This window comes from Maniola hyperantus, chromosome Z, assembly GCF_902806685.2.
Source record: "Maniola hyperantus chromosome Z, iAphHyp1.2, whole genome shotgun sequence".
Taxonomy (NCBI): Eukaryota; Metazoa; Arthropoda; class Insecta; order Lepidoptera; family Nymphalidae; genus Maniola; species Maniola hyperantus.
Window position 1 is genome coordinate 15693738 of NC_048564.1, and position 23317 is coordinate 15717054.

General features: G+C 42.3%; 1 protein-coding gene across 3 annotated transcripts in view; it reads right to left on the reverse strand.

Moving 5' to 3' along the window:
- Window positions 1-23317, reverse strand: part of syd (JNK-interacting protein syd) — a 44585-nt gene that overhangs the window by 11289 nt on the left and 9979 nt on the right. Inside the window, exons 6-22 of one of the 3 annotated variants that reach the window (XM_034983385.2) lie at window positions 21920-22070; window positions 21532-21567; window positions 20964-20981; window positions 20781-20838; window positions 19913-20198; window positions 18948-19072; window positions 15200-15368; window positions 14659-14804; window positions 14042-14193; window positions 13471-13625; window positions 10117-10296; window positions 8465-8590; window positions 7560-7704; window positions 5921-6104; window positions 3952-4112; window positions 1206-1366; window positions 56-317 (exon numbers count right to left, since the gene is read on the reverse strand). In XM_034983385.2, the coding sequence (XP_034839276.1) occupies window positions 56-317; window positions 1206-1366; window positions 3952-4112; window positions 5921-6104; window positions 7560-7704; window positions 8465-8590; window positions 10117-10296; window positions 13471-13625; window positions 14042-14193; window positions 14659-14804; window positions 15200-15368; window positions 18948-19072; window positions 19913-20198; window positions 20781-20838; window positions 20964-20981; window positions 21532-21567; window positions 21920-22070 (2515 nt within the window). Of the gene's footprint in view, window positions 1-55; window positions 318-1089; window positions 1367-3951; window positions 4113-5920; window positions 6105-7559; window positions 7705-8464; window positions 8591-10116; window positions 10297-13470; window positions 13626-14041; window positions 14194-14658; window positions 14805-15199; window positions 15369-18947; window positions 19073-19912; window positions 20199-20780; window positions 20839-20963; window positions 20982-21531; window positions 21568-21919; window positions 22071-23317 lie in introns of those variants that run through there. The other 2 variants (XM_069508628.1, XM_069508629.1) reach the window with 2 other exon arrangements.

The following is a 23317-nucleotide window of genomic DNA, read 5'->3' on the forward strand; positions in this document are numbered from 1 at the left end:
CCTTCTCCAAAAAAAGAGGCTTCTCAGGAGCGGGCTGGTTTCGTTGGGAACTCACCGGGTAGAGGCAGCCTCGAGGCGGAGTTGGAGGCCGAGGCGGACGAGGCCTCGGACAGAGGCACGGAGATCACCACACCGTTGCTGGTGCCTATCCACAGGCGGCCGGAGCTGATCAGCAGCGCCGTGATGCGCACCAGCGAGAAGCCCAGCTTGCCTGTACCCAGCATCTTGCTCACATACGGCTCTATGTCAACATCTCTCAAGTGCTTGTATGTGTGCGCGTGGTACAACCGCAACGCCGAGTCCATTTTTATTGACACCTGAAAAATGCAAGGCAAATTTATTAAAAATAGGTAATAAATTACACTTTTTAATAGTGTCGGCCGCACGGCTCCACCACCAGCACGCGGTTGCGGTAACCGCACCAAACGGTGTTCCCGTCCGCGCTCAAGCAACGCACTGTAATGTTGTACAACTCACCCATACGCCGTCCCGATGGGCCGCCAACTGCCGCACCTGGCTTTCGTGACGCGGATGCGCCTCCAGCGAGTGCAGCAGACGTCGGCCGCGCGGTTCCACCACCAGCACGCGGTTGCGGTAACCGCACCGCACGGTGTTCCCGACCGCGCTCAGGCAACGCACTGTAATGTTGTACAACTCACCCATACGCCGTCCCGATGGGCCGCCAACTGCCGCACCTGGCTTTCGTGACGCGGATGCGCCTCCAGCGAGTGCAGCAGACGTCGGCCGCGCGGTTCCACCACCAGCACGCGGTTGCGGTAACCGCACCGCACGGTGTTCCCGACCGCGCTCAGGCAACGCACTGTAATGTTGTACAACTCACCCATACGCCGTCCCGATGGGCCGCCAACTGCCGCACCTGGCTTTCGTGACGCGGATGCGCCTCCAGCGAGTGCAGCAGACGTCGGCCGCGCGGTTCCACCACCAGCACGCGGTTGCGGTAACCGCACCGCACGGTGTTCCCGACCGCGCTCAGGCAACGCACTGTAATGTTGTACAACTCACCCATACGCCGTCCCGATGGGCCGCCAACTGCCGCACCTGGCTTTCGTGACGCGGATGCGCCTCCAGCGAGTGCAGCAGACGTCGGCCGCGCGGTTCCACCACCAGCACGCGGTTGCGGTAACCGCACCGCACGGTGTTCCCGACCGCGCTCAGGCAACGCACTGTAATGTTGTACAACTCACCCATACGCCGTCCCGATGGGCCGCCAACTGCCGCACCTGGCTTTCGTGACGCGGATGCGCCTCCAGCGAGTGCAGCAGACGTCGGCCGCGCGGTTCCACCACCAGCACGCGGTTGCGGTAACCGCACCAAACGGTGTTCCCGACCGCGCTCAAGCAACGCACTGTAATGTTCTCAATCTTTTTTTAAACTGCAAGATGACGCGCTTGACGACAAATATGCTTAACTAGCGGATACCCAGCGTGTGCTACTACGCTAAAAAACAAAGTCCGAGTTGAACTCACACACGAAGGGTTCCGCACCATCGCACAGTGAATCGTCTAGAACAAGCTAGCTGGACAAAAACATTTTTTTGTGGATTCTAATTATTATAGCTATGAAAAATGATATTTTGTTGTGATACTGCATAAATTATAAATAAATAATTATTTAAAGGTTTCAGAATTTTTTAAAATAAAAAATCAAATTTGGTGTAAAAAATAATATGATTAAAATCAGTAATATAATAACAAGTTAAAGAAGAAAATAAAACACAACATAAAATACCAGTTAAAATCACTTAAAACTACCTTAAAATAAACAAAACCTAAAAGTATACAATAATATAATTAATCAGAGCACTCATCATCACTTTCACAATCAGACGAATCAGATATCACGTAATCTTCTTCATCACACGGTTGAATATTACGTGATATCTGATGTGTTGGTATTGAAGGAGGGACAATCAAATTTAGTACTTCTACTGGTAATTTCTCAGTCTTCTTTCTTGGCACTTCTCTGAGTGAGTTTATTACAGGATCGGATGTTATCAAGAGCATATACAACAAGTCTGCACTTCAATCAAACGTTCAACAGTTTTATTCAAAATAGCTTGAAGCTTAATATCAGCGCGCGTTTCGGTCACGGAAATGTCTTCCTGCGAAGGATAGCACGATTTTTTGGCTTTACAGAGACTATGATAAGATGGAAACACTTCATGTCCCGCCTTTAATGACCACTTTCGCGTCTTTTTATAAGCGTGACTGGTACACGTAGAATCTACATAATAAGCTAATGCCTCGTCAATATTTAATCGCCTACCACTACAAACATCACCACCAGATTTCCTTTTTTCTGGAGATTCCGAACTTCTTATCAAAGAAGCTACGTTTCTGTGACCCGACAAACGATGTGCCACTTCCGCAGCTGTAGTTAACTCACAAGCACTGCGCGATTGCACTAAATCTTCAACCCTGCGTTTTTTGGTTTTGAAAGATGTTTCTTCAAAATTCTTTTTAGGTCTCCCTTGAGGCCGACTTCCTTCAGATGATGTGGAAGGACAAGCCTGATGTATGCTAACTTTAAATTGTATGTCTGTCCCCTCGAGCCAACTTTTATTTTTCTGAAGAAAACGATCCTCCTCCATTTTAAATTGCAATTTTGCAAATAAAGATATATGTTATGTTATGTTATTTTCGATGCAGCCCACTTTTCAGCTAATTTTGACGAAACACTTGCTATTTGTGACTGAATACTCCTCCGTGAGTCAGGAGTCATATCAGTTATAGAAAATTTTTCAGTAATAAAACTCATTAGACGAGCATTTCTCTCTTCTTTGGCATGTTTCCGTCACTCTTCGAAAAATTCTATTTTCGAAATGGAATGCACGTGTTCTGAAAAAAATTTATTACGATGAATTGGAATCGTTGTAGTATTAAAATTATATATCATATTGAAGCTTAGAGTAGTAGCTATATTATATAAAAAAATTAGACTGGATACATGTGGATACAAAAAGTTACATCCCTTGGAAATAAAGATATTTAAAAAAGACGACATTTTTTTGAGTGTTTTGTTCAAAAAATTTTAGACTACACATTATCTGTTATTAGAATCAATTTGAAGTAAAATAAGAAAGTACTTACCCTCTAAAGTAAAATCCATCATAGCAGAAACTATAATATTCAGCACAAATTTTAATAGGTGTTCTCGAAAGCACTGCACAATTGCAACTAAATTGTTTACGTAAATGTAATTACCTTATCACCTGACTTCAAATGTGTATAACTTATCGTAATGGAATGTTTGGCGTAATTATTACCTGGATTAATGATCCCTGGGTAATCATTAGTGACAAATGACCATCAATTAAGTGATTCTTTGAATTGACTTTTGTCCACCTAGCTTGTTCTAGGCGATTCACTGTGCATCGTACAGAAATCTCAAATCAAATTCAAATTTCTTTATTGCGAATATCGGTAAACAGTGGAGAAGTTACAAATACAAGAAGGTACAGCCAAATTCTGCCTATTAGTATGCAATATGTTATGATATACCTAACAACGTGTACATAGCTTGGATTAGTATAGTAATAATTTGCGAGATAATGACGGACAGCGCGCTTTTGATGTGATTTAGTAAACTGGTCGTGAACAAAAATCTTTTCTTTTTTGTACTAATTTTGTGGGGTACAATAAAAGTATATCGATTCATTCATTCCTTCATATAGTTCCCGGCAGTTAAATAGTCACGTCTGACCTACGCCACGAGCGCAAGCTCACGCAGGTATTGTTCCACGCGTTCGTATACTGTGTACGTATGTAGCACTCACACTAATGCAGATGGCGAACACGGAGTGCAGTACAGCGCGCGGGCTGGTGTGCTCCACTCCGTCACGTCGTGCACCCCACTAATGCCTAAAAATGCTATTGCGACGCGTCTAGCGGTTAACTTCAAGAACGACTATTTAATTGGCTCGAACTATACCTGAGCACTTGGGGTCGCCCAGCGTCATGAGCCAGTACTGAGTGAAGTCCCACTGCCCGTCGGCGAGGCGCGCGAATATGGCGATAGTACCGTCCGCCAAGGCGACCACGCACCGCGACGCGCACCAAACGATCGACAAGATGGCGTCGTTTAGTTTCACCCTGCGATACAAAATAATATGGATATTACTTCAGACTTGAGACACAGTACTCCGACGCAATTGATCGTGGTAAATAACGACCACAACGACACGGCCATGACTCTGCCATACTCTGTCTCGGAATTACTCGAGTAGCACGAAAAAAAAACTATAAATTCAAGTGTTGGTGAGGCCACATTTGTAAATGTAAATAATTGTTTTTTTTTTTTTTTTTTTTTTTTTTTTACCATAAAGCACCATTATAAAATGGTAGCTTTATTGCTACTACCATCTAGCCTATGGGCTAATAAGTAATATTATTCTAGCTTAAACTTCTACTTATGATTAATTTTTAAATCTAATTTACAGTCCAGTAACTGTCCTTAGTTTATTCTAACACGTACTTACAGTTCACTATGTTCTTGTGACCTAGAAAAATAAAGTAGCACAAGCACTATTACACAAACGCTGCACTTATGTACTTTTTAACACTAATTCGAACGGCTTGGTTCTTTTGAGCCTCCTTTTGATGTCCATGTTATCTAGAAGCTTCACAGCCTCCAAATTAACATGATGGCGAAGTCGATGTTGGTGAGCTTCTGCGTACTTTTGGATGATTTTGTTTACGAACTCTATCTTAAGGTCCCTGTGGAGATCGTGATTTCTTACATACCAGGGTGCATTTGTTATTTCCCTGAGTACTTTGTTCTGGAATCTCTGTATTACTTGAACATTGGTCGGTTTAGTACACCCCCAGAGTTGTATACCATAATGTAAATAATAAAATAAAAATAAAAAAACTGTCTTTTTCCCACAATTGTATTATTAGTTACTAACATTAGTTTTTAAGTAAGTCTGTCTACTAACCAATTGAGCCATAGATGCTTTCAATAAAAAGATTTTATTTATTTATTTATTTTATTTAAATTGTGGCACACACATGTTATACCTAAGAGTTGGCTGTCCTGGCGCTTCCTCCACTTGAGCATTGAACCCAACATGCCTCAAGCAGAAGAAGCGCCGGAATAAAATGTGTCATATGTGGCACAACAAGAAAAAGGTTCCTGCTCAGCATCATGCTGATAAATTGATACACAAGACCATACAGCGTTGATTTTCAGCCAGGACCATGAATCGGGTGACCCACGAAACTTTACTATTATAGTTGTACTCTATCGGCGGAAATAAGTTAGGATAGCGCTCTCTGTTACGTCATCCCATACAAATGATAGACAAAAATCTCAGTGGGTGTTAACCATTTTGAGGCACCAACCAATCGAATTCAATTAAATTAGAAAACGTAGTTTCGTTTGGTGACTACATGTTCTAATTGGTATTCGTAGATTGGTGCCTCAAAATGGTTAGCGCCCACTGAGATTTTTGTCTCTATCATTTGTATGAGATTATGTAACAGAGAGATTGCTATACCAGCTTTTCTCCGCGGGTAATAAAATGAAATGAAATGAAATGAAATGAAATGAAATGAAATGAAATGAAATGAAATAATTTATTTGTGTGAATATGGGAAGACAAGGTGTTTACAATAGAGAGTTGCCAACATATCCAGTCAGGAAGCCCTGACGTGCAAATGTTTTGACAAAGTAGGCAGTACATCAGATAAGAATATCATATTGTGTCAAAGATATAAATGTCAGTCAATAATATTAATAACTTAATCAAATTCATTCTAATTCTTGTGCTTAAATTCTAGAAACTCACCAACAGAATAAAATACATTTTGCGACAGCCACTTTTTTAATGCATTTTTGCATTTGTTTACTGGTAGTGCAGGTAGGTAGGATAGGTGTAGGTAGAGTATGGTATAGATACCTCGCCAGACACTTGCTGTAGTTGTGTATGGCGGAGTGCACGTAGAGGTTGCCGCTCTTGGTGCCCAGCCACATGGTCGCCATCACGGTGGACATGGCGCGCCCTTCCGCGGCTCGGTCGCCGCTTTGCTCCTCCGCGAACGCGTCCACTCCCCGTTCGGGGGAGCTCCTCTCTTCAGCGGCTGCTGAATTTAAAAGTATATTACTGTCCAGGCCAGAAATAAATCAATTTACGGCTGAATAATATTGGAAGGACGAGGTAAAGCCGAGTAACTAATGAATTGCTTTATATTACAGCTGAATATGAATTAAATTTCGATAATATAGACATTAACTTATTATAATTAAATGTACTTGTAGTTATATTAAATGTAGCACTTTTAAAGGCTATTAAAATAGGCTTTTATTAAATTAATTTTATTAAAAAATTGGTTAGGACGTGTCCAAACTGTCATCAATCTACGTAACAGTACAGTACGACAAGACTCTCTTGGCACTTGAATGACATTGACAGGGGGGCGCTGTTGGAGCACAAAGGCACAACTATTCAAACAAGAACAAGGGGACACTTTACGAGACACGATTTTCGCTACGCGGCAAGATAGCCTTGTCGCACTGTATATAAGACTAAAATGTAAATAGATACTTTGCAATACCCTGACTTTGTCTTTGGATTGACTAGCATGAGGTTATAACCTTAATCCTCTAGAATATGGGATGAGCTAAATAAAGCTGTGATTGCCTAGTGGTTAGGACGTCCGCCTTCTAATCGAAGGTCGGGGGTTCGATCCCGGGCACGCACCTCTAACTTTTTGGAGTTATGTGCGTTTTAATTAATTAAATATCATTTGCTTTAACTGTGAAGGAAAACATCGTGAAGAAACCTGCATGCCTGAGAGTTCTCCATAATGTTCTCAAAGGTGTGTGAAGTCTACCAACCCGCACATGGCCAGCGTGGTAGACTATGGCCAAAAACCCCTCTCACTCTGAGAGGAGACCCGCGCTCTGTAGTGAGCCGGTGATGGGTTGATCATGATGATGATGATAATGAATACTCTGACGGGGCTTCATGTTCTTAATTATGTTATTTCTAAATGTGAAAACCTTTTATTAGCTTGTAGTTACTTAATTTTAAGATTATAATAGATTAATGAGGCCGATTCTCTGGTACACAATCTCTAAACTAAACTAAATTAAGAGGTCGAAATCTAGTTGCTATCCTTTTCCGCATGCAACGTTATTTTATTTTATTTTATTTAACAGGAAAACTTACAGCTAATATGTAAAAATGAATAGGTAAAAACAGAAGAAGATTAAAGCTAATGACAAGTTTTCACACATAAGATAGAATACAGATAATAACAAAAAAAAAACTCGACTGGGGGAAAGAAAATTCAGGGAGAAGTAATAAAATAAAAAAATGAGAAACGAGATCTGGCCAACGAATTATTTAACTGAAAGGGATATGAAAGGGATAGCAATAGATTTAGACGTGCCATTTTAGTTTAGTTTAGAGTTTGTGTACAAAGGAATTAACCCCATTGTAAGCTGTTGGTTCTCCTAGTAAAATAAAAATAAAATAATGTAAATGAATGCAAATGATAAATAAGTGATCAGTAAATGAGTACTTTCTAGATTACCATTGACTGGCGTAGAGGACAGAGGTGGACTTTCGGTTGTCGGCGCCTCCGGCTCCGGCTGACTAGGTTCCTCGCTTTCACTGTTTTCCTGAGGGGGCGCCTCTTTAACGGGCGTGCTCGGCGGAGTAAGTAGAGTGGCTTGCACCTAACAAAAATAATCAAGATTATTGCTGACATGATTATGGGCCACATAAGAAAGCTCAGAGTCACTCAGCGGGCGATGGAGAGAGCTATACTTGGAGTTTCTCTCATCATCATGATCAACCCATCGCCGGCTCACTACAGAGCACGGGTCTCCTCTCAGACTGAGAAGGGTTTTGGCCATAGTCTACCACGCTGGCCAAGTGCGGATTGGCAGACTTCACACACCTTTGAGAACATTATGGAGAACTCTCAGGCATGCAGGTCTCCTCACGATGTTTTCCTTCACCGTTAAAGAAAGCGATATTTTAATTACTTAAAAACGCACATAACTCCGAAAAGTTAGAGGTGCGTGCCCGGGATCGAACCCCCGACCTCCGATTGGAAGGCGGACATCCTGACCACTAGGCTACCACAGCTTCTACACAGGAGTTTCTCTACGTGATCAAATCAGAAATGAGGAGATCCGTAGGAGAACTAGAGTAACCGACATAGCTCAACGGGTTGCGAAGCTGAAGTGGCAATGGGCAGGGCACATAGTTCGTGCAACCGATAGACGTTGGGGTCCCAAGGTGCTGGAATGGCGCCCTCGCACCGAAATACGCATTGGTCTTCAAGAACTAAGGAATTTTGAACAAGAAGACATTTCGAAGCTGAACGCTGCCCAACCGAGTTGAATTCGGCGGCTGACCTCTTTCTCCAAATTGAACCTACCCAAATGGATTGTGTCAAAGCAATAAATCTGTAAAATAGGATGTACTTACCAATCTAGTACTGCCAACTATAAGCTTCTTTTCGCCGTTCTCTCCTACCCCGTTGCCACTGGACGCCACGCTGCCGTTGCTCTGGCTCTCAGTTGAGTCACTCTTGCCGACGCAGAACAGAGATTGCTGTAACAAACATTCATCATCATCATCATCATCAACCGATAGACGTCCGTAGAGAAACTCCGCACATAGCTCTCTCCATCGCCCGCTGAGTGACTCTGAGCTTTCTTATGAGGCCCGTAGTTAGCGACCATGTCTCGGATCCATATGTCATCAGTTACGCACTGTTCGAATACTTTGGTCTTCAAGCACTGAGGATTTTTGGACAAGAAGACATCTCGAAGCTTCCTAAATGCTGTCCAACCGAGTTGGATTCGGCAGCTGACCTCTTTCTCGAAATTGGATCTAACATCTTTACCACGATATGAAAAATTTGTGTTTGGATCACACAAGTAGCTAGCACACGCTAGCGACGCAGACATAATATGACTGCGCTGCTCTGCGTCACGTTGTAGTGCCAGCACAGATTTCTGCCCGACGCGACGTCGACTCAGAAACGCCTATTCTTTGTACAAACTAGAACAAGTCTGTGTCTAATGACACAGACTAATGATGTGATACATACGCTCGCAGTCTATGTCTTTTTTTAAAATTCAGATACAAGTTAGCCCTTGACTGCAATCTCACTTGGTGGTAAGTGACGATGCAGTCTAAGATGGAAGCGGGCCAACCTTAAAGTGGTATGGCAGTTTTTAATAAACCCATGCTCTTTGGTTTCTACATGGCATCGTACCGGAACGCTAAATCGCTTAGCGGCACGGCCTTGTCGGTAGGGTGGTAACTAGCCACGGCCGAAGCCTCCCACCAGATAAATGTCTGCCTGAACTGCCCTGCCCTGCAATGCAAAATATGTACTTTGATGTGCTACGTCGCCTGCGTCTAGCCACCAGACTAAGGGCCGGTTGTTTCAAACCATTGGTCTTCGTAAGATACGTTCGTTAAAATTTAACAGACGTAGATGAACTTTAACATCTGTTAATTTAAGTGCGTTGCTCCATTGTACAAAAAACTGTTCGTCGTTGTTATTTTGGTTGCGAAACTAACCCCCTAAAAATTAACTTACTTCTCCGTATCCTTTTTTTATTTCATTTTAAGTATATTAAATTATATACATAGTTATTAATATTGCTACTTCGAATTTTAAACACTTTTTCTTTCTTACAAATTCTCTTTCATCTTCAAAAAAACTACCATTAAAAGCTTTGAAAATTGATTTCATTGTAATTTGTAAATAAAATATTCCGTTTGTAAGAAGTATGAAGTTACGAACTGATTTGACGATCACCAATGGTGTCAGCACTGGTTAACGTAAACGTTACTTTTTAACGAACGTTAGCGCTAATAGATGCTGAATCAACGCTTTTTCTTTACTTACATTCGTTAGCGTCATATTTAAAGGTTACGTGTCCGTCAAAGTTTGTTGAAACAACCGGCCCTAACTCAGTGGTATATTTTTATGTTTTTATTTTTTATTTTATTTCGACTTAACGCACAGTTAACATTTTGCAGCACACTTTTAGACCAAAGCACTAGATAAAAACCGAGACTGGTGTTTACAATTTGTAGCCCAAATATATGAGATTGTTTACCGAATGCCTCTTGTTTTCAGTGTCGCTGGGCACGATGGTGGGAATACGCTCCAGATCCTGGTCGCGATGGTCTCTGTAGTCCTCCTCCATAGCGCCTGGCACTGAGGCGACACATAGGATGTGTTTGTCGCTCACTGGAAAGGATTCTATCACGTCGGCTGGGTTGTTCGCGTCGATTATCTGAAAATTCATCATTTGTTAGTTTTGAGGTCGAGGCATAAACGTGAACGGCGAAAACATCTCACACTTGCGATTTGCGGACGACATCGTCATACTAGCAGAATCGCTGCAGGACCTTGAGGAAATGCTGATCGAGCTTAGTTGTTCTTCCAGACGCGTAGGTCTTGAGATGAACATTGACAAAACAAAAGTCATGTTTAACGAACACGTTATCTCAAGACCCGTCATCGTCGGGAATGTCAGCATCGAAGTTGTTCAAGAATATAACTACCTCGGCCAGATCATACAACTCGGTAGAAACAACTTCGACAAGGAAGCTGACAGAAGAATTCAGCTGGGCTGGGCAGCATTTTCAAAGCTACGACAGGTCTTCGAATCGTCGATACCGCAAAGCCTTAAGACTAAGGTCTTCAACGAGTGTGTCCTACCTGTGATGACGTATGGAGCGGAAACGTGGACACTGACAGTTGGCCTCGTCCACAAACTAAAAGTCGCTCAGCGTGCTATGGAGCGAGCTATGTTGGAAGCTATGATGGAAAAGATGTTGCGCGAGCTTCACAACTCTCATTTAGGCATTGTCAAATGTAAAAGCAATGCACGTCAGCGTATGTGGTGGCCTCAGATAGACGCACATATCGAGCGCTGGATCGGCTCGTGCGAGGCGTGTGTGCAAGCGCGCCCTGCGCCGCCGCGCGACCCCCCCGCGCCCTGGCCGCCCGCGGCTGGCCCCTGGCAGCGCATACACATAGATTACATGACCGTTGAGCAAAAAGTGTACCTGATTGTGGTCGATTCCTTTAGCAAATGGATTGAGTGTGTATATATGCATAGTGGCACGTCGACAAAGGCTCTAATAGGGAAACTTAAAACGATTTTTTCCACACATGGTCTTCCAGAGGTATTGGTTTCCGATAATGACGTTAAAATAAACTCGAACGATTTTAAAACATTTTGTTTAAATAACGGCATTAAATACATGACGACACCCATATATCATCCGCCCAGTAACGGTCAAGCCGAGAACTCGGTAAGAACGTGCAAAAAAATGTTAAAATGTATTATAAAAGATAGTCCGTCAATACAGCAGACTCATGAATTGTTATTAGGATATTTATTTAATTATAGAAATACCGTGCACTGTACTACGGGCCAGACACCGGCCAAGTTGATGTTTGGCAGAAATCTGCGGTCCCGTCTTGACTTGATTTTGCCGTCGAGTAGGATGGATCGTGGTTTCTGCCAAGCAACTAAAAGAACCTTTGACATTGGAGACGTTGTTTGGACTCGATGGTACAGTGCTCGGAAGGAGACATGGCAATTGGGGACCATACAAGCGAAGATAGGGAATAAAATGTATAGAATTTTAATTCACGACCTGGAAGTTTGCTGTATTAGACACGTAGATCAAATAATAAAATATACCGGTAAAGAAGATGTAAAGAAAGAGTCTTATCAGTTACCTTCTCCACCACCTTCAGCCGAGACCGCAATCGCCAGCCCCATTGATAATAATAATCAGTCCTTATTTCCCGCGAACACTCAATGTACCGACGAGCTGGCGGTGGAAATAGAAACTGATAAAACTCAAGCAACAACGGCACCGGATGTCGAATGTGTGGCAGATGGCGGTGATGGGGAAGAATGGGGCGATTGTGAGGACGGAGAGTGTGAGCGAGGGCTTGCGCAGTCGGAACCCGGGAGTGCGGCGGCAGCGTCGCAGGGTGGACCGTCACCCACGGTGGCTGACCCTGAGCAATCACCTCAACGTGAACTTAGCGCGAACGCGCCCGCGCCGTCACCCACACTCTCATGTCGAAGTAAGCGTAATAGAAAAAAAGTTGACTATAGAAAATATTTTTAGTGCGGTTTATTTTGTTATTGATACTTAGCGATTAATTATTTGGGTACCTACTGTGTTTTAGTTTAAGATTATTATTGTTTGTCAGCAGGTTCCAAAAATTAAGTGTGGAGGAGTGATGTGTATTACACCTTTCATGTAGGTAGATCTCCAGTAATAAACGGACCGTCCGACCGAGCAGTTGTTTCATTGATCCATATCTATCAGTATCACTCTCAGGGATAAAATCCGGAACGAGGAAATTCGCAGAAGAACAAAAGCGACCGACATAGCTCAAAGGATTAGCGGGCTGAAGTGGCAATGGGCAGGCCATGTCTGTCGCAGAACCGATGGCCGATGGGGCAGACGTGTTCTGGAGTGGAGACCGCGTACCGGTAAGCGCAGTGTGGGACGACCCCAGCCCGCTGGACCGATGACCTGAAGAAGGTGGTGGGGAGCGGTTGGATGAGGAAGGCGGAGGACCGTGTTTGGTGGCGCGCTCTTGGAAAGGCCTATGTCCAGCAGTGGACGCAAACAGGCTGATGGATGGATGGATGGATAGTTTTGAAACTAACATTAACTAATGTTACAAGTCCCGCAAATTGTTAATGCACGTGGCCGCCATTTTAGTGACGTCAGCACTAGACTGATGGTATATTTTTATTTCGGCTGTCGTCAAAATGACGTCATTTCGATGTAAAGCCGATATGGTTCCAGGCTCCAGCACAATAGCAATTTGCGGGACTTATACTGCTTGTGAGCCATTTTAATGCTCACACAGAAATAAGTGTTCTTTTAATGGTAAAGTATTTTCCACGGTTTTCGTGACACATAAAGCCATGGAAAATACCACACACCTTAGACTGCATGCTAGCACAGATCACACCAGTGAGGACAGGTTCCCAGGTGTTACTCGCTCTCGACTCGCGTCGAGCTCAGTTGCTCGTCGATGTGTTCCACCTCAGGCGAGTGTAATAGGTTTAGGCGGAACAGCAATCACTTTCATTGTGTTGATAGTTAAATTTCTACAAGTCCATTCTCATCATATTTTATAAATTAACCCAAAATTGCTAACCAGACGGAAAAATCATTCGTAAAGCCGAAAGCGCACCGTCCGGTGTACCAGCCTCCTTTCAGAATAAGGGGCCTTTTGCGTGGACAAAACAGTTTCTTAGGGCGGTACATTATTTGCATAGTCGTATGCGGAGTAGCTGTAACCATTGTTGGGTTTATTATTGTAATGGTGATATTCTTACTCCGAGAATAATATATGTTTGTTTGAGAAATACTTGTATCACCGAAGTATTTCTCCTGGTTGTAGAAACACGTGTACTCACCATCACTACACCTTTGGACTGCGTGCTAGCACAGATCCACACCAGTGAGGACAGGTTCTGTTGCTCGCTCTCGGCTCGCGTCGAGCTCAGTTGCTCGTCGATGTGTTCCACCTCGGGCGAGTGTACTGCTTGTGTCACTGCACTAATCTCGTGCGCTGTAAAAACAAGTTACATATTTATAGACATTGTACCTGACCCTGGTACATTAGAAACGACAGATTTGATATAAGTGCTTCAAAAGCGGCCCGAAAATAAAAGCAAAAACAATAGTTTCAAAGGCAAAATTGTTTTGACTTATTAGCTTACGCCGCGGTCCACGCCCGCCGCGCACAGCAACGTCATCTGAGGCTTCGATTCCGCTACTGGCCTGTTGATAACAACACAAGTGTACCTAGGCACACAACGTCGTCAGGCCGGCCGTGGCGGTCGTCGTAGAACACGCTCTCACCCACCATGCAGCCGCCGTCGGGCGTGCGGCCGCCACCGCGGTCCACGCCCGCCGCGCACATCAGCGTCATCTGAGGCTCCGACTCCGCTACTGGCCTGTAGGTAACAACAAACACAAGTGTACCTAGGCACACGGCGTCGTCAGGCCGGCCGTGGCGGTCGTCGTAGAACACGCTCTCGCCCACCATGCAGCCACCGTCGGGCGTGCGGCCACCGCCGCGGTCCACGCCCGCCGCGCACAGCAGCGTCATCTGAGGCTCCGACTCCGCTATTGGCCTGTAGATAATTAATGTCGAAATGTATAGTGTAAGCGAATCATTATTGAGTACACAGTAACAGCGGTCGTTTGTCTGTGGCTTTATGTAGTTTATGATAGTTTTTTACTGCCGAATGACACTTTTCTTTGTCCTGACTGCTGTCCCTTTACCTGCGACTGACGACCACTCTTTGTGTTCCCAAATTTAATACAGTACTCGGCCGAAAGTAATGTACTTTAGAATGTCTTTAGAATGACCTTTCGGCTTTGTAGAGGGCTGTCTCTGTCACTCATACCTATGTGACGTTTTGTCGTTTGTTGTTTGTCGGTTGTCGTTGTGTTTTTTACAAATTTGCTATCATTTGCTATGCTTAAAGTTGGTGTACATTACTTTCGGTCACGGACTGTACATTACAATCTAGTTTGATCTCTGCCTGCCCGTTTGCTCGCTATTTTTAGTTTAAAGAGCTAGTAGTATATATTACCTGCAGAAAACTGGTACGGGTACTGGTACGCCACCAGAGGATAGGGAAAGGCAAGCATTGCCTTTGTTTCCTTGACCGCTCTTGCACGGCAAACTCCAACCGTACGCTTGGGTTCGTCCGTCCTCTTTACGCACGTGGGCACGCACCTGTGAACAAAGCGACAGAACTATAGCATAAGCAAAGTTAGTCCTTTCATAGTTATAGTAAATGATTCAACATGGAGGTAATGTTATGTCTTACGTTACGGACACTGGGATGAATCCCAAACGTAACTAGGTATTGTAGAGTAACTCCTGAGCTTAGTGAGGGTGATGAATCTAAAATCCTGAGTGAAGCGCCGGGCTTAGTGGCGCCCAAGGGAAAGACAGCACTATTTCTGCGTTGAATACTCTATGTTTCACATCTCGCGAGACAATGATTCGGCCTGCGTGCCCGAGTGCCGCATGGACGGCTGCGGAGCCGCCACCATGCCCAGCAGCGGCATCGACAGCAGCCGCTGCGAAATACTTGTATGATGTCACTGTATAAATTGGTCGGTTACCTGTCGGAACTGCTCGGAGCGCGAGTGTTCGTGTCTTCTGTGATGGTGGTCCGACAGCTGCGTCTCGATGAAGTCGGCCTGCGTGCGCGAGTGCCGCATGGAAGGCTGCGGCGCCGTCACCGCGCGCAGTTGCGGCGTCGACAGCGGCCGCTGCGGACGCTCGCTGGAGCTGTCGAAACATAGTATACCACACGTCACATACGACTTAAGAATGCTCTCCATGGTCGCTTTAAGTCAAGCGTGAGACCATGCTATCGCATCGAGCAAGACTCAAGAGCGAGATACATGATGTGTGAACAACGAATCTATGTTTGGTATAGTCTGCGCCAGTTAAATAGTTGCTCTTGAACTTAACACAAGACGCGTTGCAATAGCATTTTTAGGCGTCAGTTAAGCAGACAGAAAGCGTCAGCTACGCAGAAAACATTGTACCAGATCTTTTCTTCCACGCACATGCGAACTGCGGAACCAACTCTCTTTGGCTATGTTCCCACTAGATTTCAACATGGGGTTATTCAAAAGGCAGATCCTGAAAGGCGACGCATTGCCGGTTCCCCTGCAAATTCATGGGCGGCGGTAAACACTTAACATCAGGTGACCGGCCCGCTCGTTTGCTCGCTATTTTCATTTTTTTTAAAGACGTGATTGCGAACGTAGCACTGTAACTTTGGCACTAGGCGCCTATTGTAAAATACTACCTGTTTCAACTGTTAACACCATTATAAAACTTACATTTCGCCCCGCGTTTCGCAAGCAATTTCAGTATGCAGCGTATGTGTGTTAAATAGTATTTTATAAAACTTTCGCATGATAAATTATTATGGCAATGATGCCTAATTTATACATGCCTCACACTCGGCTTTACTAAAGTGGTTAAACGCTAAGATGTCTAATTATATGTAAATTCATACACTATCTAAACTCATATCTTAAAATCCAAACCATAAAACTTGGTAATATATTTTATCGCAAGCTTGTTTCTATGTCAAGTGAAGTCAAATTCTTCACAGTATAGTACCGAATATATATATAGTTTCGCCCAGAATAAAACTTTTGGCCAATAAAAAAACAAAAATAATGAATTAATTTTGAAAATAAGGCGTACGGCTATAGATTAAAATAATACTAGTATAACATCTAAATCCTACAAAAAAATCACACACGCGCTAAGCCGCACAGACGGTGCACGCGCGCTAAGCCGCACAGACGACGTACACGCGCTAAGCCGCACAGACGACGCACACCCGCTAAGCCGCACAGACGACGAATACGCGCCGCATCACAAAAAAAAACATTGATAGTAAATAAATTACAGATTAGTACCTCACAGCTAAGGCTCAAATGCGAAATCTGACAGGACTGTAATTTAATGAAAAAAAAATTAGGCATTATTTTTGATTTTTTGCGTACAAAACTTTTTCATATCAAAGATGATGTAAATCAAATCTTTCAAATCACATAACTTTTTAAAATTATAATCAGGATTTTAAGATATTATGAGCGTAGATAAAAAGGTTAAACAAACAACAATTTCAACTGTACAGTGATCGCAAAACAAATAGTCCAATCTGAAGTCGCAACACGTCGGTTTGTGCAGGTCATAGGCCACGCGGTTTGCACGCACTATACAACGATGCAATTTTAAAAGGTATGTTGATAACGAAGTAATATGGCCCATGATCTTAATAGTTGAAACAGATAGTACAAACTCCTATTAATACTTCATCAGTCAAACTGTCTTGCTCCTTTCTAGCCTCAGGCTACGGTTGAGATCTATTGAGCGCACTTTGTCTTTGCTCACACTTGAGACCAGCCCTCCCGATTGTGCAAGAACAACATATTCATCGTTATCGTAATCGTCAAAAAATTCTACCCTTGGATTGGTTGATTCGCTGTTTACATTTTTTCACAGCCAATCAAAGGGCAGAATTTGTTGACCATTACGATAACGATGAATACGTTTTTCTTATACAATTGGAGGGTAGATGGCATTATATCGCTGGCATATCTCTGTCCCGTTTTAATTGAAACTTAAGCTAGAGGAAAGTAAGAGTACGCGCTATAGATCTAATCCTTAAGGAAGTACAGTACGCGGCAAAAAGTAATGTACATCGACCTTTAAAAGGAGATAGCAGATTCGTAGAGTCTCTGTCGTTGAGACCGACAAAACGTCATATAGATATAAGTGAAAGAGACAACGCTTTACAAATCCGAAATGTCAATCTAAAGGTCGATGTATATTACTTTCTGCCACGTACTGTATAACGCAAAGCTTGTTCTTAAAATTCGCTTTGCGATAGTTGGCTTTGCCAAGTTACTACATGAAAATAAGCATATACAACTAAGCTAATTAAACTAAATGATGAATCAAAATCAAGTAAGCGGATGAACATGAAAAGGTAACAATAGACAGACAGACACACTTTCGCGTTTAATATTGGTATGATTAGCAAGGTGTGAACAAGTGATCCAACGGGGAGCCTCAATAGCTCAACGGTTAGAGGAGCGGAATGAAATCCGAAAGGTCGCCGGTTCTAACCCCACCCGTTGCACTATTGTCGTACCTACTCCTAGTACAAGCTTGACGCTTAGTTGGAGGGAAAAGGGAAATATTAGTCATCATTAGCAAATATTCTTTCAAAAAAAACCTGGGAGCCGCGGCAGCGGTCTCACGTACAGCGGACAACACCGTCTAATTGCGAAAAAGAAACTCAAGACAATGAACAAGAAAGGCAGAAGAAAGAAGGAAAATGTGTGAAAAAAATGAAATTAAAAAAAGCAAACAACGCATAGTTCAAACTACTGTACGGGCTGAAATATGACATGCAGCAGATAGATGTAGACATTTACTAAGAAAGGATTCTTGAAAATTCAACCCCTAAGGTGGTAGAATCATCATAATCATCATCATCAACCGATAGACGTCCACTGCTGGACATAGGTCTCTTGTAGGGGCTTTCACACGCCACGGTCTTGCGCCGCCTGAATCCAGCGGCTCTCAGCGACTCGTCTGATGCCGTCCGTCCACCTAGTGTGGTCTTCCAACGCTACACCTTTCGGTGCGAGGTCACCATTCGAGCACCTTGAGACCCCAACGTCTATCGGTTTTCCGAGCTATGTGCCCTGCCCTGCCCATTGTCACTTCAGCTTCGCAACCCGTTCAACTATGTCGGTTACTCTAGTTCTCTTACGGATCTCCTCATTTCTGATTTGATCACGAAGAGAAACTCCGCACATAGCTCTCTCCATCGCCCGCTGAGTGACCTTGAGCTTTCTTATGAGGCCCATAGTTAGCGACCATTAGGTGATAAAATGGGGATCCACACGAATGTCCACATGTCTCAATCGAATGAAGAGTGAGGTAATGAACGCACATATACATATTAATTTTAATATATAGGTATTAAGGTTTCGCATTGCATTAAATTATATATAGTGTGCACAAAAAAGGAGTCCAATCTGAACACGAGGCGTAATAGAGAGCATTTTAGTAAACAGATTTGAGGCGGGTTTGCGGCTCACTGAGCTACACAGCGCGTCGCGGCATACAGACTGTTCACTAAAACTTATATCCCCTGCCCTTTGCTTTGTATGCTTTATTCTTTGGAAATTAAGGTTTACTATTGTATAACATAACATCAGGGTACAAGTTATAGTGAACGGTCTGTAGAGAATAGTCTATAGTCCGTAATGCGATCCGGCCTTAAGATGGCTAATATTCTTTTTAAGAAAATCCTGTGTGTCTTACCTAAAAAGGTTGCTAAAAAACTTCCAGATGCTCTGTTTACTCTTCTTGTCAATGGTCGAGTCGACTCGACTGGCACGTACCATCTCAGTCCAGCGGACTGCGTCTTGCAGTTCCATGAAGCGTTCCTGGAATACACAGACGTATAAACATTACAATGCAGTTCGTATATCGAGGTTCCATATTTGTTTCCAAAATACCATAATGATTTTTTATTTGTCTAATAAATATATAAAATACGTCATAATAATACCTAAGCATTATAGTAATAAGAAAAAAAATATAAAATAGTAGAAATATGGTTTCAATTTCATGTTTGCTTTAGTTTCTTTATTAAATTTTGTACATTTAAGGTCAAAGATTAGCTTTTCGAAGGTTTGTGATCGTGTTTTCAATTTTTTTCTAATTGCGATACAAAGGATTTCACATTTTCATGAGCAACAAAAGGGCTATTTCAACCCGTATGAACTTGCAACGCAGCGCCATAGGTATATAGTTCGCGACAGTTCGACATGAACAAGCAAATCCTTAATCTGAGTATAAGTTTATAAGTTAGAATATAAGTTTACATACATAAGTACAATTTATACGTAGATTATAGTTATTTTTAAGGAGCGCCAGCTCGCCAACAAACTGGCTCACCAGTTTGGCGAGAAAATAATAATGTAAATATTTGGTGTACCTACGCTTGTTATAAATAAAAAAAAAAAAAGCGGGGTTTAAGGTGAGTCGTGGAAGGGGACTGTGTGGGTGTGCGGGGCGACCTCAACCCGTTTGCCTTGTCGACCTGTCGCAAACTTCTGCCTTATCACAGCGAATCTTTGAGCTGACGCAACTCTTCCTCAAGCTAAGACATGAGACTTAACTAATCTGACACCCTATTAGTTTATCTTCTGCAGCTGCCTCTGAACGCCTCTCGAAGCTGATTCAGCTCTTCCTCAAGCTGAAACAAAAGCTACATAGTTTACCTTATACTGATTGCGTTCCATGAGCACCCTGGCCATTTCGACCCGCGTGAACTTGCGTCGCTGCGCCATCGGTACATCTGCCTCATCTTCCTCGGCCGCGGCGCCCGCTCCGCCGCTCACCGCCTCTCTGAGTTGACGCAACTCTTCCTCAAGCTGAGAGACACGTTCCCGAAGCTTCTCTCTGGCCGAACTCAACGCCGCCACCTCCTCGCGCAATATCTCCTGCTCGCCGGTCAACTCGTCCACTTTAACTATCAGATCGTCCTTGACTACGTTCAGGGCGTTTCTGCAACACAGGCACAACCTCAAACTCAACCTTGTAAGACGGGTGTATTTCTTTTAATCTAGCGCAATAAAATTACAGTAAATTAATTATCATTAGGCCGCAGTCTCACTAAACGTATTGTTGGATGGGCGACTTTGAGTTGCTCCCTTCGGGTGACCAATCAACACTGAGCTATGCTGCGCTGTGCTGTGCTCTATCACTCCTCTTAGATTATAATACGCTAAGTTTTTGCTAGCGTTCTGGTATATATATATACAACCTGTATAATGAGTCCTGATTAGATTACACGCATGGCGACCATAAGCTATACGTCTAATGAATCCACGCTCTAAGTCAAATGATTATCTTGAGAAAACTAAATACTTCACCGACGGGAACAAGTTAATATAGCTCTCTCTCTCTCTGTGTTTGGCTCTATCGTTTGTATGGGTAACAGAGAGAGCGTTATAACTAACTTCTCCGCCGAATGAAGTAAGAATAGCGCTCTCTCTCTGTTTTTGTATGGTATTAGATAGAGAGAGGGCTATATTAACTTGATTTCGTGGATGGAGTATAGAATCTTTAACAAAGATGAAAACTTACTTCGTAGCCAAAAGTTCATTGTTTTCCAAAATGAGATTTTCTACCTCCTTGCCCATACCTGTCAACAAATACAGAATATCAATTATTTTATAATATTAATGAAGGAGAAAAAGTAGTATAAATTCAAAGCGGGAGAAATTTTTAAATAATTTAAAAAAAAAAGAATTGATATTATTTACTCACCAAAATAATTATCGTTAACTGCGTGGTTGCAACGTATGGTTAGAAGCCATGAAATAGAAGAAACGAACAATTAGTCGACAAGACATCATTATTAGTCAATGGACATAATAATTACAAAAAATGGGACAAGACATAAGTATATTATTTAGTCATAGCAATGGTATAAGTCCCGCAAATTGCTATTGCGTTGGAACCATGTCTCATTATCGTCGAAATAACGTCATTTTGACGTCAGCCGAAATAAAAATATACCATCAGCTCGACACTTCAATCTAGTGCTGACGTCACTAAAATGGCAGCCACGCGCATTAGCAATGTGCGGGACTTATATTAAACGTATTTTTATGATAAACGTATTTTCAATTTGTCATGCTATTCAATATGTATTTTGAAAATTTACAAAATTATTTTCAAAATGGGGCTAATACAACATTGTTCTCAAAATGGGGAAACATAAAGATAGATATTTCACACAAACGTATGTAAAACGTATGCAAAATAGTACAAAAATGATAGTATGGGATGACGATAAATGATAAGACACTGTGATGAGAATATTAATACTCACCCGAAGATGCATACTCTCCAGGATGGACCCAGCTTCCTGCGAGATATAAAAGAAAATTTTATTAATTCAATTCCATATTAAATAATTCTATCTTTTTCGCATGGAACATAGTGAAAAAGATAGTGGACAGATATAGTAGATTGGGCATAAAATGGGTTTTATGACCGAGTTATATTATATTATACACTCTGCTTTTCGCTTCGATTGCGAGGAAATGAAACAGAGATACGCGACAGCTCACTCTCATACATCGATGAATCAGCCACTGTGCAGGCATAAGGTCAGAGACCCTTTGACGTGACACCTACTGCTAGAAGTTTTAGTCCGCTTAAAACCAGGATAAAGAACTTACCGAGGATAAGAAGTGAAAACAATATTAAGACCTTACCGGTAATATCGGCGCCGTCGTCCGCTTCAGCGATGGTAACATCTGTATCATGGAAGGCCAGCTCCTGATAAAGGGTGTTTGCGCTACGCTTCTCACTCTTCGTTTGAGACCTGCCCGTGTTAGAGTTGAGAGGCGCTACGGGCGACGTAGCCTGCAATTAAAAAATAAGGCCGTGTAATCCAAGGAATATAAGTGCATAGTCCGTACAAAATGACTCACGTGCCAATGCCATTATAACTCTATGGGTCAACTGTCTGTCAAAAGTATCGGGAAATTAAAATAAGGATTACAATCGTACTTTTGATATGATATTTCACACACAAAGTTCGAATGAAAATTGGGTATTTGGCCCCAATTTTTTTATGATTTTATTATAAGTATTGACTAGGATAAAAATAATGATGTAAACTAATCAAATAATAAAAAAGTTACAAGCATTTAAAAATTTCTGATTAGACAGAGATAGCAATTTAGAATTATGACGTCATTTTGACAAATGCCATATAGTAGCTTCGTGCGGTTTCATACAAATTTTCGTTTTGCGAGAAAGGGATAGAAGACCCTCCCACTCCAAAATCAAGATTTTAATATTTTTTTCAGCGTACGTCATGTCATTATTTTCATCCTAGTTTGTAATAAAGTAATAATATTTATCAAATACAAAAGTAGTAAAATAACCAATTCATTTATTAATTTTTACGCATTATAATCCATTCTAAACCAGAGCTACTATAATGTGTTCTAAACTTGGATTTTAAATATAAAATCTTTTTATTAGAACCTTAACTTATTAATTTGAATTTCAATAAATGAAATCAGACATGTTATGACATTGCTAAATTGTTTGACAACTTGTAATAAACATTAAATCATAGGATTTGATATATTGAAAACATTTAGTACTCAATAATTCTATGATTGATAATGAGATTAATCTTCCATATCACAGTGTTTTTAATCGCTTTAAGTCACAGTTTCAGTTTGAAATGCTACCAATGTTCCACAATGAAGACGCCCAACTGTTTAGCGTACAACTTGAACAGTAGATATTTGAAAGAATGCAAGAATGTTAGTACCGGGTCGGTGCCAGTGTGCCGTTTACTCTCTCAAGAACAATACTTCACTCCGAATAGAGAGATGGCTTTTGTAAGGGAGTGTGCGTATATGTATACGCGTCCTTTGAAATGTTCGCAATCAAAATTCAGTTCTATTCACTACTCAGAGTGGTGCGAGTGCGAAGTCGATGGATGTAACAATGCTACTGTTGAACGAAACACGATTTTTACAAGTGCAGTGTTATTGTGGTTGCTTATAAAGTAATCTGTGGACCCTGATCGCAAATCACAACAAGCGACGATATATTTTTATAACTCTAGTACTCGAGTGTCGAGTAAAAAC